This window comes from Aspergillus clavatus, genomic scaffold, assembly GCF_000002715.2.
Source record: "Aspergillus clavatus NRRL 1 1099423829805 genomic scaffold, whole genome shotgun sequence".
NCBI classification, from domain to species: Eukaryota; Fungi; Ascomycota; class Eurotiomycetes; order Eurotiales; family Aspergillaceae; genus Aspergillus; species Aspergillus clavatus.
The window spans coordinates 3,795,686-3,812,431 of record NW_001517094.1 but is presented as its reverse complement, the minus strand read 5'-3'; the positions used below and the strand labels follow the sequence as shown (position 1 = coordinate 3,812,431).

The window sequence follows — 16,746 nt, the reverse complement described above, 5'->3', positions numbered from 1 at the left end:
CGGCCATGTCTCGAATCTCGATGGTGCATAGGAACTACTCCGACAAACGCCCTTTTTCCGTCGCGGTCTTCTTGTTTCTGGAACTGTTCGCTTACGACGATCGAAAGGCTTTGTAGTTTGTTGTGGCTTGTTCTTGATTTCCCGATATTATTTTTTCTTCTTTTGGAGGGGTGGTGGATACATTGTGGCTCCACACACGACATGAGTACACGACGCATTCTTGAAGAATGAGAAAAGTGTGCTAAGAAGATAGACTTGACTTGACTACACTACTACTAATAGATTCTGGCGAAAGAAAGAATTCAGCTTCTGAATAGTATCGCACGAGTTTGTGGAGTATAAGCCAGGGATATTAAATCTCAACGGTAAATGTAACCTCAGTCCTTGACATATGTCATTACCCATTAACAGCGTGCCTTCAAAACAGACTGCGAAGCGCCATGTACCTTATGACACGACGTGGTTTTTGTACTGATATGTGAGTGTTTTACTGGAAAAAAAACATGACAAATCAGACGGAGAATGGAACTGGATTACTCTAGTCTCTTATCTAGTAAGTACCTACGTATGCATATCAAGAACTGAATCATATAAGTAGTTACATTATCTACCTTGTTAAGTAGGTTCACGATTCAACTAGATAAATACCTACGAGGCTAGGTACGCGACACCACTGGCCATACGGCGGATAAATGGCTGTATTTTAAGTTGACATTACGTAGACATGGTGGAAGGAATCTTTAGCTCAAGCCCTCAAGCCACCGAACAGCTCCAGAAGTCAGAAAGGACAAGGAAATAAGGAGTTCAAGCCTTCAAGGATGAGGATTACGACGATTTTACTACTCGTCTCCTATCTCGAGATACTAGCACAGGGGTTATTATGCCCTTCAACATCACAGCACCATGGCATATATAGATAGTTATTGACAGGAATCTGGATGGAAATCATGAATCATGATCAATGAAGGAGCCGGATGGCTTGGTGCCAAGGTTCCGCAGGGCTGGCACTTGGCAAGAAGTTGGCAGACTGAAGCCTAACCGGCGAACTGGCAGAGCCATGGACTGACGAGTGACGGGAGAGCCAGTGCCACTTTCTGCGACCATTGACCACTGGGACGTTGGCGTTGATTGACAGTGAGTGGTACTAGTTAACTAACTGACTGGAGAGTGATTATTATCCAACGAATTTTTGAACAGGGTTGAGTAAATAAGCACGCGACTGTGGGCCTGATTTTGTGTTCTTGAACTGGTCATGAATTTCCAGTCTTGATAACTAGTTTAGATACTTCATTCATTTGATGTCTTTTTCTCCTTTCGATCTCTCATTGCATCTTTAACCACTGTTGTTTAATATATTAAGAAGACGTCTCTCAGCGGTACAGTACGCGATTTCTTCTGCCTGATATTATCCCCCCCCCAAACTCGCTCTGATTGCTGTACTTCCACCTCCCACCTGATATCATATTGCTCCCACCCCCCTGCGCTGTGCACGTACCGACATCATCGTCTTTTTTTATACACACTGGACCTGGTCGACGTCCCTCCCCTGTACATCAAATGAGAGCATGCTGTCATTAAGTCGCTAAATTCGATCCACGGACACCGAAGCCTAATTGCATGCGCTATGCAGTTATTCTCAACAACATGCCTGCTCTATCTACATGCATTGCTTCTCACGCTGGTGGCGCTCGGTAGCGCCAAAACCAATGTCGATTTTATGAGCGTGCGAGGGGAGTTTATGAAGGATTATAGTGGGAAAGGGGGTGAGCCGGGGAAGAAGTATTTTGGTGAGGGGTTCTCCCTTTTTGTGAGCCGCAATCGTCGGGTATCATGCTAACATCTTGTTAGTGGAGTCTGAGTATGTCAAGAAGAACCACACGGATATGATGCCTGTCGAGAAGCCATGCTAACTGATCATGCCAGCTTCCATTATCACTATGATGGACGGTATGCTTCCCCCCCTCCAGATCCCCGCCTCGACGTATTCTGATCATTCTCTAGCTTCGCAACCGAGCCTCTCCCCGACGGAGAGACAATACCGCACTTGGTGGCGCTCATTCAGACCTACCTACAGATGATGGCAGACTTGGGCGCAGAGACGTGGATAATGCATGGAACGCTCCTGGCGTGGTGGTGGAACCAGAAGGTTGGTATGCCCAATCCCATGGGCTCGGAACCAGAAGGTGGCGTGAATGGGATACTGACCAGCATTCAGATCTTTCCCTGGGACAACGACCTCGATGTGCAAATCACGGAGCCCACGATCCACTTCCTCGCCAAGTACTACAACATGACCGATCATCATTTCGACCTCCCGGGAGTCGAGGGCGGCCGAACGTATCTGCTCGAAATTAACCCGCAATTTGTCGTCCGAACTAGCGAAGATGAGGACAACGTGATCGATGCGCGATGGATCGATAAATCCTCGGGGCTCTTCATCGATATCACCGCCGTGCGCAAGGACGACGAGGCGCGAGAGAAAGGTCAACCCGGTGCCTTGATGTGCAAGGATCTTCATCGATTCGACGTAAGTGCCTGAGTGACAGGGAGTGAAACATTGCGAAGGACTCTAAACGGTCCCTAGGAATCCGAAATCTTCCCGTTGCGGAACAGCTATTTCGAAAATGTTCCTGTCAAGATTCCCTATAAGTACAGCGAGCTTCTTCAGGAAGAATACAGTGCCAAGGCGTTGACCACTGTTGACTTTCAAGGGTTTGTCTCCATTCCTCTTTCACTAGAGGTGCAATCGACTGACCTGTGTTCTCTCTCAGTTATCATTTCAACGAGGAGACCAAGATCTGGGAGCCAACCGAGTGAGTGCCAGCAGTGTTTTGGAGTGGGGGGAGGGAGGCTTTCGAGGTTCCCGCTAATTCTATTCCTGTTTAGAAACAAACGGAAGCGCTCACGACGGCGGCGAATCCTCAACCTTCCCGTCCGAACAACGCCGCTTCTATATCGCCTGACATGACCGTCCCGACCCCTTAATGTAGATAGATATCCGTTCTCGTTGATACATACCTTCGGCCTCCATGATGACGACCCCCTGACTCAATTCATTGCCCATATCCCTTAGAATGCATTTTGACGGCGTTGTACTGCTTCTTCGACGTGTTCACAATGTTCGGTACATATTTCCTGGACTTTTGTATCGCATCGCCTCTTGTCTGCAATTTGGATGGTGGACTTTTGTGGCTTTTCTCAACGATTCTCTTTCCAAGGCTCTCCCTCCTGCACATGTCTTTAACATGTCCCCTGAGCTATTGCCGTCTGATCTCACTTTAATCCATTCGATGCGTATAGCATTGAACAGTACCTTTGATATATATACTTGACACATATATGATGATGGAAATAGAGCCTGATTATCTCTATCTTAGGCACAACTTGCTATCCCGATCAAGGACACCGCGGAGCTATGAAGCCCGTCCATGTGGTGAACCCGGTGACACGAAGATAATCCGGCTTCCAAAGAGCGAATACGACTAGAAGCCCACATTCCGCTACGCATGGACTGCAAAAGTCAACTCCACAAAACAAGAATAATTCCCCTTTCGGAAATTCCCGAGACCGTGATCGGGGATAAGCGAAGAGATTGCCTGGAGCTCAGGGGTGACTCATAAAAAGTACTCTCGGGATGGAGAACACGTGCCCGGAAAGGGCTTGCTAGACTTCATTGTAATCTACGTGTCGTTTTCTTCTGCAGAGGTCATCTGCTAACCGTGCAGTCGTTGCTTTGGCCGATCCTTGTTTATCTGATCCTACTTTGTCCGAAATAACTGTGTGTGCGAAAAAAAAAAAGGCTGTGAGCGACGAAGTGTCAGGCTGTCAGCATCTAAAGTTGGTGCTTTGAAGAGTTGCAAGATTGTGACGTCAGCCCCATCACGATGATTACTCCAGAATCCAGACTACATTCTTCCTTCTCCAAATAGCCATAGCGTTCTATATAGATATCGCAGATAGCAATGAGGTCGAGGAAGCTGAGTAGCTGTGGCAGAAACACACCATGATCCATCATCTCGAATTGAAAGCCACAGCGTACTACCGTTATCACTTTCTGCCTAGATGCCGTAGATGGAGGCGGATGTCTTACCTGCATCGGAGGCATTAATAATGAAACGAGGCTGGGCAGCCACTGATAGGCCCAGGAACCAGCGCAGCGCCTCAGGCAGCCAATAGCCAGCAATATTGTCAAGTCTCCACTATGAGTCGATGACTGAAGCTCCAACTCAAAACAGAATAGAAAGAAAAAAAAGAAAAAGAGGGAACTGATAGCTAATTCTACAGGGTTTATATCACAATGATAGTTCTCACGGCCGGAATGGTCTCCTCTGTATTTTCTCCTTCAAGTAAATATTTGCCGCTGGCAAGAATGTAGCAGTGTTCCTTTCTTATCATGTCATCATTCCCGCCTTCTGAACCCACCTCATCTGCGAATAAGCCTCTGCCGAAATCGCCGCCAAGTACCCGATCGCGCTACCCTACAGGTCCTACAACGATTAGCAGCGGGGTTACAAACACAGTTGATACTGCGTCGTCAAATCCCCACGGCCATGCGATTGCGCAGTTCGCGCCGGACGCCCCTAGCATCCGCAGCTGCGTGACCTGCCGCCGACGAAAAGTCCGCTGCAACAAGCGCACGCCATGCTCGAACTGCGCCAAGGCAGGCATCGAATGCATCTTTCCTCCGCCGGGGCGGGCCCCGCGCAAGACAAAACGGCCTCATGATGCGGAGCTTTTGTCCCGACTGAGACGCCTGGAGGGTGTCATTGAGCATCTTAGCGGGCAGAAGACTGCGCCTGCCGAGTCCCAGTCTAGTGTCTCGTCGCCTCTGCAGCAGGAACATGGGGCCGTGGAGGCGAAGAAAGGGGCGGAGACGAGTCCGCAGATGCAGAGCGAGGAGGCCGGACTGTGCCCGTTCATGCTGGATCCCGATCCGAAGGCTGCGAAGCCGCGGACCTTGGAGCACGAGTTTGGGAGACTGGTTATTGACGAGGGACGGAGTCGGTATGTGAGTAATCGGTTTTGGGCGAGCTTGGGAGATGAGGTGAGTTTGTTGTTCCGAGGGGAGAAGGGGGGGCTAGTGTTGAGGTCTGTTGCGCTGATTGCTGTTGGGTAGATTGAGGAATTGCAAGATATCTTGGATCCGTCGTCATCAGAGGAGGAAGATTATCCCTCCCCCGAATCGTCTTCGACATTGTCTACCAACCATGATGGATTTCTTTTCGGGTTTTACTCTCTTTCACATTCCCTTCGCAGTTACCATCCCCCGCCCTGCAAAGTGCCATTGATATGGGACATCTATCAGGATAATGTAGCACCGCTCATACCTCTTTTCCACAAGCCCACCGTCCAGCAGCTTCTCATGAGCGCTGCTCAGAGCCCAAATCTCTTGGACAAGAACTCTGAAGCATTAGTTCTTTCGATCTACCTGGTCACCGTGGTTAGCATGTCTCCCGAACAATGCTTATCGACACTAGGCGAAGATCGCGATACTGCCGTCACGCGTTATCGATTTGCAGTCGAGCAAGCGCTGTCAAAAGCAAACCTACTCAATACACAGAACCTGATGCTTCTCCAGGCTGCAGTCCTGTTCCTGATTGGGGTACGTCGTGAGGATGACACAAAATTTGTTTGGTCCATGACTGCTATTGTTCTTCGCCTTGCGCAGGGCCTCGGCCTGCATCGAGATGGCACAAATTTTGGTCTGAGGCCTTTCGAGACTGAGATGCGCCGCCGATTGTGGTGGCATATCTGCCTCCTGGACATAAGGTCGGCCGAAGATCATGGGACGGACGCGCAAGTTCACGAAATAATGTACGATACCCATCTGCCGCTGAATATCAACGATGAGGATCTCACGCCTGGTATGCTGGAGCCACCTGAGGAGAGAGTGGGTTTCACTGAAATGACTTTTTGCCTGGTCCGCTGTGAGATCACTGCCGCTTTACGTCGGGTCAGCTACATGTGTCCTGGCGGCCAAGATCGTTCTGAGAATGCACAACGACCGTCCGATGCTTGTGGAAAGTTGATACAGGAAGTCAACAAACGGGTTGAGGAGCGGTATACCAGGCACTGCGACATGAATGTACCAGTGCAGTGGGTCTGCGCTACTGTCGCTCGTTTGATCCTGGCAAAGCTATGGCTCATAGTCCACCACCCAATGACTCGAATTAATCCCGGGGCAAGCAATTTAACCATGGCGTCTCGAGAGAATCTATTCGTTACGTCAGTGGAAGTTGCTGAATTCACACGCTTATTGGGACAGAACAAGAACACCTCCAAATGGAGTTGGCTTTTTGTGACAAATCTGCAGTGGCACTTGATTGCCTTTGTCTTGTCAGAGCTCTGCGTTCGTCCAATTAATCCGATCACAGACCGGGCGTGGCTGGTCGTGAGTTCATTGTACGAGACTTGGGGCCGCACCGCCAAGCATCAGAAGGGAATGCTCTGGCGCCCGCTTTCACGGCTGATGAAGCGCGCAGCCGCCTTTCGAGCAAAGCAGCAGGCAGGGGTGCAAATTTCTCCTAGCATCAGCTCTCCTTCGATTCCCCTCCCTCCATATCATGGTCCTGCTTGGCAAAGTATGAGCCAACCTCATCTGGCAGCTCAGGTCCAAGGCGCGGGGACATCAAGCACCCAACCCGCAAATCCACCTAGCACCGGTGCTCACTTCGACACCGAGACTTTCAGCGAGTTTCTCCCGAGCGTCAATTGGCTTAGTGGATCCAGCTCGCAGACAATGCCAACTCAAGAGCCTTTCAGTGCAACTTCATCATCTGGCATATCAGCGAGCTTCTTACCTTCCTCCTCGACCAGTCAAGATCCAGCCCTACTCGACCACAATTGGGCTGCATGGGATCAAATTATGCGCGACTTTCAGATGGATGTTCAGGAAGCACAGACGAACCATCCATTAGGCAACATATCGGACTGGTTTGCCTAATTACAACCGATCGTCCTGCGGATCTAACGGATTTAATGGCCTTTTACATTCTCCTACGGCCCAGGTGGCCATTATCAAGGACTCATATATAATACTCGAAACGATAAACGCATTTTTTGCTTCATGGAAAGTGCTTCATCCTGATTTTCCATGTCGCTATTCAACTCGACCAAAACTCCCCTCTCACGAATTACTCTCCACTCATGACGAATGATGAACGCATTGGCTGGTCCATACTGGCCTCAAGTTGATCGAGTGCTAACTGCATGACTTGACAGCAAGATATCCTGTTGTTGATCTTATCACGTTTACACATCCGGAAGATATCAGTTATTGACAGATGGCACACCTGAGAACATGTATACTAGTTATAGCATATTGTACAGTATGAGCGGTCTGCAATAGATCAAACTGATGATATCCATGACCAACAATCTCAAGACCCTAAGCCAACCGTAAACTAGTTCAAGCGACCGACACGGTTAATTCTCCTTATATGCGTTTATTTTGTGCTCTTCTCACAATGCTGAGAAAAGGTCACGTGGTGCATGCAATATAGCCAAACAGTCTACGTAACCATCGGCATGTGGAGCATACAATACTCCGTATCGGGATGTGTACACAGTAGCTTCATCAAGAGCTAGCTCACTGCTCAATTCATCTACCAGACGTCAACATCGACTCATCTGTTGCGATCGCAAATTATCTTCTCGATCCATCTCCCTACCATCCCGCCCAATTGACCAACATGCCTTCCAAACGAACATCAGCGCCCAGCTCAACCCCCCTCTCCTCCGGCCCGCCCGTCCTCACCTCCAGCTCCTCCATATACCAGATCGCCAACCATGTATGGCAGCAATACCTCACCACGACACCACAGCGCACTCTGCTTCTTGACGCCTTCATGGCGTTCCTTCTCCTCGTCGGCGCCGTGCAATTCGTCTACTGTGTTGTGGCTGGGAACTACGTGAGTGGTTCCCTCGTCTTTTTCTTCTGTTTCTCTATTTTGTTTTCTTTTTGGAAAAGGGATTGCAGGCTAACCACGCACTGCACTGAATCTATAGCCCTTCAACGCATTCCTGAGCGGCTTCTGCGCCGCGGTCGGTCAGTTTGTGCTTACGGCCAGCTTGCGCATGCAGACGAGTAGCGACGAGAAGACGGCTCGCAAGCCCAGCTCCAAGGGGAAGAATGCGCGGTTTGCGGCGCTGGAGGGTGAGGAGCCGGGGGTTTCTCATGAGAGGTGGGTTCGATCTTTTCCCTCCCTTCTTTCTTCTTGTTCATCTGGTAGCCTTGCAGGGCTATAGCGGAAGGGGTTATGCTGACTTGGTTGTGTTCAGGGCGTTTGCGGATTATATCTTTGGGAGTCTGATCCTGCACTTCTTCTGTATCAATTTCATTAACTAGAAATGGGAAGAGAGGAGGTGGTTGGGTCGGTATAGAAGTGCTGCTGAGGTTTTTGAGATTCCCTGGTGGAGTATATCGGCTATTTACGTCGTTGCTCTGTTGCCATTTTCCGTGCCGTATGGTGCGGTGCTGGGCTGAGCATTAAAAGAAACTTGCTTGTACTTTACTGGATTGGTGCTTGACCACTAGGCATTTCGAATCAAAAAGGATTATCAATGTCTGCTTATCTGGTTGATGCGCTAAGGGGTATCACATATCACATTTCTCTAAAGGGTATGAACAAATTTCAGAGCCCGCTCTATACACCATGTCACCCGTGATAACATCGTAAATCTCTCTATAATCATTCGGCAAAAATCGACATATTAGAATGCTCGCCCTGGTTTTCTCTTGATCTGGGGCTTCTTCACCACGCTGCCTCCTGCCCCGTTCGCGCCGTTTCTGGCCGAAGACGCGGTGACACCGCCGACTCGTCGTGCGCCGGTGACAGGGGGGCGGCGCACAACAGATCCCACCTCCACTTCCATCTTCCGTCGAGACGGGTCGTTGCGCTCTTGCTCGCGCTGCTTTTCTGCCGCGGCTCGTTCTCGGTCGGCAGCCATCTGAGTCTCGATCTCCATGCGCCGGTTGAACTCGTGTTCCGTGACGCGGCGTTCCCGCTGCGAATAGCCCTTCTCTTTAACTGAGTAGAAGACGCCACCTAGTTCGGCGAGCCACTAGAAAAGAAGTTAGTCTGATGTGTGTTATTAGAGGGGAAGATAAAACATACATGTGGGTCAACAGCAGTCACAGTCGACATGTACTCTTTGCTTGTCAATATCAACTCGTGATACACCACGTATTCAGGCACATAGCCCAAGCCGTACAGAGCGCTTGTCGGGTGAAGCTGCATGCTCACGCTAGTCCGAAGATTGATAAACTCGCCGATTCCCTTGACTCTTGCCGCCTGGTGATAGAAGCCGGAGCAGATACACTTGCGGATAACGTCCCAGTCTGTGCCACAGCTGTTGAGCGGCATCTTCTGCACCGTCATGATATCGTGGAGTTGGTCACGGACTTCTTTTGCTCGCCGCAAAGCTTTGGGATGAAGGAAATGTTTGATACACCATGAATCGGAGTAGCCATTGGTCTTCCACTGTGTGTAAACATGGAGAAGTGTTAGATGATCAGATTCTGGGACGAAGAATTTCTCGCGCGCCGCATCCGATTCTTCTTGACGTTCCTTTGGGCGGTAAAATACGCTCGGGACAGAGAGCATGGACACAATTGTCAGCATCTCCTCGCTGCACCCGTACTCCTCGGACGCAGTAATAAGAAGCTTGGCGAGTGGTGGGTCCATAGGGAATGGAGTCATGGCACGACCGAGCGGAGTGAGGTCGCCCAGATTGTCCAATGCGCCAAGAGACCAGAGCTCGAAGAGTGACGTCGAAATAGTCTCCTGCGGTGGAGGATCCATGAAATCGAAATCCAACAGGTCTTTCACGCCAAGCGACTTGAGAAGCAACACCGTGTTTGAAAGACTTGTCCGCTGAATCTCGGGGATCGTTTGTATATATAGTTCGTTCTTGTAGGCAGCCTCAGTATATAGACGATACGCCTTTCCAGGTCCCGTTCGTCCTGCTCGGCCGGACCGTTGATTGGCGTTGGCTTGGGAGATAGGCGTTATCTGGAGCGTATCCATACCCATGCGCGGATTGTATACTTTCAGCTTCGAGTATCCTGCGTCCACAACGAACATAATTCCATCAACAGTCAAACTTGTTTCCGCAATATTGGTGGCAACAATCACTTTTCGGACTCCAGGTGGCGCCTGTTCGAAGATCTTCGCCTGTTGCTCTGCCGGCATTTGACTGTATATAGGCAAGATGCTGAGTTTCGCTGGATCATTAAGCATTTTTAATCGTTCATCGATCAATTCGCATGTTGTTTCGATGTCTTCCTGGCCAGTCATGAAAACAAGGATATCGCCTGGACCCTGTGAGACATGGATTGCCAAGACCTGCTTGACTGCACTATCGACATAATCCTCACATGGGGTACGAGAGAAGTGGACGTCCACCGGAAATGTTCTTCCAGGGATGATGAACTCTGGAGCGCCGCCAAAGAATCGAGAGAAGCGTTCCGAGTTCATCGTAGCAGACGTGACAATCAGCTTCAAATCTCTTCGTCGGGCCAAAACCTTCTTCAAAAGGCCCATCAGCACATCTGTATTCAAAGCTCTTTCGTGCGCTTCGTCCATGATGATGCATGAGTACTTGTCCAGATCCGGCTGGACCAAGGACTCTCGGAGAAGCACACCGTCTGTCATATACTTGATGACTGTATCTTTACTTGTACAATCTTCAAAGCGAATGGCATATCCAACTTCCGCGCCGAGATCCACTTCCATCTCTTCACTCACACGTTTTGCAACGCTCATGGCAGCCACACGTCGGGGTTGCGTGCACCCGATGAGACCATACTTAGAATAACCGTCCTCATGCAGGAACTGTGTCAATTGGGTCGTTTTCCCAGATCCGGTCTCACCGACTACCACAATCACCTGGTTATCCCGTATCACTCGTAGCAAGTCCTCGCGCACGGCAAATGCAGGCAAGTACTCCCTCTGCTCACGAAGCGTCTTGCTCTTGCTGAATGAACTCTGGCCTGCATCTTTCTTCAGGTGCTGCGCAAACCTGTTCCCGCTTTTGTACGTATCCTCAACAGGCATAGCCACGGCACTATCGCCTTCGTCCTCCTTGATACCCATGAGATTTCCCAGTGCCGTGCCCGCCATTGTCGTAGCCTCTTGCGCTTGTTTCTGTCGCTCCCGTTGCTGGCGTCGGTTCCGTACAACTTTGCTGCCTTTTCGACTGAATACAGCCATATCACTCTGTGGATCGCGGACGGCTGAAATAGGCTCCAACTGCTTGGTGAAAATGGTGCGCCCATCGAGAAACGGCGGCCGCAGATCGTGGACGAGCAAGTGAATGCGAGTGCCTTCATCGTCTTCCGGCATAAAATCGCCTTCGAAATCGCGTCGCTGGGCAACTCCAGACGTGAGCATCCGGTTTGTTTCCCAGTTGTCGATGTCTTTGCGCTTCGCATCGCGCAAAAGATGTGGCGGGAGATTGGAGCTCTTCAGCCTTTTGGCTGGAGGCCCATCGGACGCCATTGTAAAATGGCGTGAGGAAGACAATCGTTTATGTAGGATTGCAAGCACAGGTATCTGAAGTGGCACACAGATGGGTATTGAATGTATGCTCAGAGCTCAGTATTGATCAGTCCGAAGAGGATCTAATAATGTTCGGACTGGACTATCGCCGTTGAGGCAAACGATGCAAACTCAATTACTATAGTCACGTGATATTTAGTATGAGGTGTCTAGACGGTCCTCAGTCTGAACGATTAAACAAGGTGATTAGGTGGGTTGCTGTGAGAAAATAAAAATGGAATATGTTACCAAAGGGATTTATATATGTGGAAGTCTTTTCAGCCCGTAGAGGTGATGCTGTATCGAGATACCTGGCTCTGGTCGCACTTCGTAAATTGGATTGCTTCTCTCCGCGCGACAACTCAAGTCAAGCACAACGCCCCGCACTACAATTTCAACATTACAACCACGAAGTGACGACGTTATTGCTACAAAAAATGGCGACTCAAGCTCAAATTAACCCACAGAAGCAACAGGGTAAGCCTACTCGGTGTATTCCAAATCTCAATTTCACGGCGGAATTGATCCTAACGTCAATCAGAGCTTCAGCTCCAATATACGAACTTCAAGAACACTCTGACGCAGATGGCACAAAAGATTGGAGACATTGAGCAGGAAGCTGAGGAACACAAGTGAGCTATTCCCGATTCTATGCTCAGTTTTGAGTGGTATTCCCATGATACTGGTCTCCTTTCAAATGGTGTTATGATTGATATTTAATGCTGATGAACTGCTACTTAGGCTCGTCATCGAAACCCTGGAACCCCTTCCACGAGAGCGCAAGTGCTTCCGAATGGTTAACGGAGTGTTGGTTGAGCGGACAATTGAAGATGTTTTGCCTGCGCTTAAGACAAATTCAGATGGTCTGAAGCAGGTGTTGGAAGAGTTGGTCAAGCAATACCAGGGCAAGCAGTCCGAGCTGGACAGCTGGAAGGTCAGTATTCCTGGTATCCTTAGGCTGTAGCCTCTGATGGTTGATACTGATGATTAATTTGTGTCCTTCTACAGAAGAAGAATAATGTCCAGGTGGTCCAGCCTTGAGCGGCCTCTTCCTCACTGCTTGTGATGCTGTTCTTGGATATCGCTTCTTATCCACTCTATTCTCGCTTTCAGGCGTTGTTTGTTTCTCTGCATGAGCATAAACGGGAGTCAGGATAGGAAACGGCGTTCGGAGGGTCTTGCATGTCTCGGTTCAGCCTTTTTGGGACACCTCTTAGTGTCCTGCGGGAGCCATACTCAACCAGCTTGCCGGCTTTGCTGTAATCATTTGCTCACTGCGGATAAAGAGGTGAGAGGTCAGTGCAGTACGTTTGGAATTCAACTCGTATTCGTGCCTGATGGCCAGTTACAGAGCCGTTGGGATATCATAGCAGGCTACCTTGGCAGTCTTACATGAGAGTGGAATCCATTGGGAATCACCATCGAGCTCGGCTAAGTTCAGGACAACGATTTTGACGGCGAGGGATATAATTATAGTCTCTTGTTAAACTCTTCCTTGTCTATAGGCAGCCACAACTTATTGAGGCCTGAAAGGCTTTCCTGATCGAGGAACAGATATTAATCTCTATATCCCGATTCTGATGCTTCAACTACAATTAAGCTCTAGCAAAGACCTGTGTGAGAGGTTGCAGATCTGAAGTAATTGCGCCATATTGACATTGCCCTACTTGGTAACAACTACTCAACTGACACTCTCCTTATGGTTGCTGGTGTACACTTCGCCGTGCATTGTCATTTGGCTGGCTCTTCTTTTTCATCAAAATCACAACTTATCCCGCCACGACGTTCGATCTATCAGTTGCCGACCTGATGGGAGAAATAGCTTCGGTTTATGCAAAAGACAGAAGTACTGGGCATCACGCGTCCGCAGATATGTCGCAGAATCAATCGTCAACTCGGTCAGGCTGCGCATGATCTGAAATTGTTCTAAATTGTTGGAGAATTCTTGATATGTCTGGTTGCATCATTGGTGCCTGATATGTACTTTTGAATTCAGATCTGACGAAGTATGACGGACATGTTGGCCTTTGAGCTCTCGATGCCCTATCGGGGCAAATCAGACTAAACGGCCAACTCTGACTCTGGAACAGTCTCGAAGGCTGAATATTGTCTCCTGATATGCATTGTCAATGCCTAAAATGCGCATCGTAGGTGGTCCAACACCCAATAGCCTCACTGGTGAGTTGTAATCCAACTCTGTCTATAGTCCCGTTAAAAGACAGAATCCCTGTTGATCGAGAATATGAACAGCATGCCGAATAATACCGGGGATCAAGCAAACGCAGCAGCATAAGATATAGTGCAATTGTCCAAGTCCTGTTGATACCCTATACTGTGTAGATGCTGCTCATCACGTGTCTTACCGTATCAATACAGACCCCTCCCTAGCTTGCGTGATCAGGCAGGCCACTTCTGGAAGTTGTATATCGTGGTCCACGGTAATTACATGTAATGGAAGTCCTGAGGCCACCAGCCCAACACTTCCTTCCCTGCAACTTCTCGAGTCTCATCACATCCTCTCTTTCATCAGCTCTTTCGACCATCGATGACTCGGGCTCATCAGTTGGACTAAAGCAAGTCTCATCATCGTCGGGCATCAAGCTCGTTTGTGTCGTATCCTTCCTCTCTGTTCGGAGAAAGATCTCTAGTATCTTGATTCCCTCCCATCTTATTGGCGTTGTTCGACAACCAGTGAGAGTTCCCCCGTTCTGCCCACACAGCTCTGGTTCGCCAATTGACTACCGCGCGCATTGCATCCGTCTCCAGTAATATTTTGAAATATCTACTGGACAGTCGCAGTGTAGATTAGCTTCTGAGTGGACGAGGTGGACGAATTCTACCACGCGAGGACCATTCAAGCCTTGCTTCCTAAAAATAACCCCTTCGTTCTCTTTGTTGCTTCCCGTGGGATTGTTTATCTTTCTGCGCAACGTGCCACTGGCAATTTGACCCACTACTGTTGCATTGACTACAGCGCACGGAAGGCCCGCGTCACAGCCAGTTTCTCCGGGTTCCCAGATCTCCCGCGTCTCGAGCGTCCCGCATAGTTGACGTTACCACTGCACCACTACTCTCTGCAGCGTTGTAAAGCGGAACCATCCAACAAGTGAGAAGTGTCGCAAGGGAATAAAAATTAACGATACTTACATTCCGGATTCTCGGCTCATCAATCCTTGCGACTAGGCGTCAAATCGGATTTGTTCGATCGAGTCACCCTTCCCACCCGTCGCGTCTCTTGTCGAATAACGATACTCTCGAACCTTGCCCACACCGCCAGGGTAGAAGCTACCGCAGGGAGCATTGCTTATCCCCCGCACGGCTGATAGTTGTTTTTCTGTTCAGGCTGCCGTGAAGCGAATCGCTGCCCAGCCAGACACAACTCTATTTTGCCCTTGACGCAAGTGTATCATAGCGCTCGAGGTCGATACATCGAGGCACGCATCTCTGACGTGGTCTGCCAACGGAGCAATTAGACGAAGCCTCATCCATCACCTATCGCGTACTCGCTGCGCGTATACCTATAGCTAATAATCATGTCGACCTCCCCTTCGAAAGAACCTGAGGTGGAACATGAAGCGCAATCAGGCGAAGACCAGGAACAGATGGATAAAGAGCAGGATCAAACGCAGAACCAGGGAGAATTTGAGGTGAAGGAACAAGATCGATGGCTTCCAATCGCAAATGGTTAGTTACGTTCCCTTGCAGCTCCTCTTGTCTTTCTGATTTGCGCGTACCTTACGTCCAACTGCTGGCCAACAGCCGTCTGCCATACTATACTTTCATTGCACCCTGCATCTGTCCATTAGAATCCTCAACTCTTCCCCACCGAACAAACGCGGTACTATGAAATCCATCATATTTCTGTGGTTCGAGTGTCTTTTGGCACACAAAGGACTGTCTTACCTATGCGATGACAACCGCCCATTCCGTTATACCCTCACAATGTGCTTTCCGCATCCGCCATGACCTTCTCCGCAGTTATTACTTGCGCTTCTGAGAAAAGGAAATGGAGTGTTGACTTTGGATGCTAACACCCATGATCAAGTGGCCCGCATTATGAAGCTGGCTCTTCCAGAGAATGCAAAGATCGCGAAAGAAGCTAAGGAGTGCATGCAAGAATGCGTGAGCGAATTTATCTCGTTCATCACCAGTGAAGGTCAGTAAAATGCCTCTTCTGAGGAATACTGTCTCGTCGAGTTTACTGACGTGTATTTGTACCTTTTAATAGCTTCCGAAAAATGCCAACAAGAGAAGCGCAAAACCGTTAATGGAGAGGACATTTTGTTTGCCATGACCTCACTTGGGTTCGAAAACTATGCGGAGGCCCTCAAAATTTACCTGTCAAAGTACCGTGAGGTAAGACTTGTACAACGCGCTCAGACGGCCTGTCTCCCCACCATCGGCTGGTGGTCTCATGGGCCTGTGTGAACATGTGCTAAAGACTCTTCCAGACTCAGTCCGCCCGAGGCGAACATCCGAACCGACCAACAAGCAGTGGTTATAACGCTGGCGGCCCCGTAGGCGGGCCTGGGCCCCAGGCTGGACGACCTGGTGCTTCTGCTTCAGGCGCCTTTCCTGAAGCTGCGGATAGCACAAATAACATGATGAACCCCGGCCTGGACCCCGCCGAACAGGATACTTCAGCCTATGGCTACCCTCCCATGGTCGGCCAGCCTCATAACGGGGCCGGAGGTGAATCCTACTAGATGATCTTCTGTGTGACCAGGATTCCCGTGCGAGACTCTCACACAGTTTCAGGCCGGTGCCGGCAGAATCAGAGTCTATCCTTCGAGTCTCGCAAGCTAGGGCTATTCCCGCGTCGAATCAAGTCTAGCATCACAAAGTCTCGAGTCACCGCGTACGGGGACACTTCTGATCCTTTCTCTGGATCATACTCTGCATGCACAGTTATTTTACGACGTGGTACGACACACTGGGATATTTATAAGGTAATCAACGGAGGAACAGGCAGGTTCCGGGCTTAACAGGACCATTCAGGGCGCTTCTGTACTCATTTACACCCGTCTTTTTTCTTACTTCTCTTCTGAAGGCCGGGTTATACCACGTCCATGGCCCCCTTTTCTCGATTTCTGCTTGTTATGCCATATACAACGGTATCTGTACACTTCTTGTAAAGGTGTCGTGTGGAAAACATTTTCACTGGTTTCATTTACAGTCATTTCAGCGGATGGGATATTTGCTTCTG

At 49.4% G+C, this 16,746-nt stretch overlaps 6 protein-coding genes across 6 annotated transcripts; 5 read left to right on the top strand and 1 right to left on the bottom strand.

Annotated features, from left to right (window-relative positions):
* Nucleotides 1–1,624: 1,624 nt before the first annotated feature.
* Nucleotides 1,625–2,817, top strand: ACLA_030780 (putative mannosylphosphorylation protein (Mnn4); the record flags this gene model as incomplete). Its single annotated transcript, XM_001269770.1, has 6 exons — nucleotides 1,625–1,787; nucleotides 1,902–1,947; nucleotides 2,002–2,146; nucleotides 2,216–2,527; nucleotides 2,585–2,712; nucleotides 2,772–2,817. The coding sequence occupies 6 exons, from the start codon at nucleotides 1,625–1,627 to the stop codon at nucleotides 2,815–2,817; spliced, it is 840 nt and encodes a 279-aa protein (XP_001269771.1).
* A 1,576-nt stretch (nucleotides 2,818–4,393) lies between these two features.
* Nucleotides 4,394–6,943, top strand: ACLA_030770 (putative C6 transcription factor; the record flags this gene model as incomplete). The annotated part of the gene is made up of 2 exons (XM_001269769.1): nucleotides 4,394–5,044; nucleotides 5,117–6,943. 2 exons carry the CDS (start codon nucleotides 4,394–4,396, stop codon nucleotides 6,941–6,943), a joined length of 2,478 nt encoding a protein of 825 aa, XP_001269770.1.
* Nucleotides 6,944–7,691: 748 nt separating this feature from the next.
* On the top strand, nucleotides 7,692–8,347 carry ACLA_030760 (putative oligosaccharyl transferase subunit Dad1; the record flags this gene model as incomplete). Its single annotated transcript, XM_001269768.1, has 3 exons — nucleotides 7,692–7,910; nucleotides 8,008–8,183; nucleotides 8,281–8,347. The coding sequence occupies 3 exons, from the start codon at nucleotides 7,692–7,694 to the stop codon at nucleotides 8,345–8,347; spliced, it is 462 nt and encodes a 153-aa protein (XP_001269769.1).
* A 365-nt stretch (nucleotides 8,348–8,712) lies between these two features.
* ACLA_030750 (putative mRNA splicing factor RNA helicase (Prp16)) lies at nucleotides 8,713–11,501 on the bottom strand (the record flags this gene model as incomplete). Its single annotated transcript, XM_001269767.1, has 2 exons — nucleotides 8,713–9,063; nucleotides 9,117–11,501. The coding sequence occupies 2 exons, from the start codon at nucleotides 11,499–11,501 to the stop codon at nucleotides 8,713–8,715; spliced, it is 2,736 nt and encodes a 911-aa protein (XP_001269768.1).
* A 476-nt stretch (nucleotides 11,502–11,977) lies between these two features.
* ACLA_030740 (putative prefoldin subunit 2) lies at nucleotides 11,978–12,581 on the top strand (the record flags this gene model as incomplete). Its single annotated transcript, XM_001269766.1, has 4 exons — nucleotides 11,978–12,017; nucleotides 12,082–12,172; nucleotides 12,282–12,474; nucleotides 12,549–12,581. 4 exons carry the CDS (start codon nucleotides 11,978–11,980, stop codon nucleotides 12,579–12,581), a joined length of 357 nt encoding a protein of 118 aa, XP_001269767.1.
* A 2,492-nt stretch (nucleotides 12,582–15,073) lies between these two features.
* Nucleotides 15,074–16,246, top strand: ACLA_030730 (nuclear transcription factor Y subunit beta; the record flags this gene model as incomplete). Its single annotated transcript, XM_001269765.1, has 4 exons — nucleotides 15,074–15,224; nucleotides 15,586–15,696; nucleotides 15,769–15,896; nucleotides 15,992–16,246. The coding sequence occupies 4 exons, from the start codon at nucleotides 15,074–15,076 to the stop codon at nucleotides 16,244–16,246; spliced, it is 645 nt and encodes a 214-aa protein (XP_001269766.1).
* Between the last annotated feature and the right edge of the window lie 500 nt (nucleotides 16,247–16,746).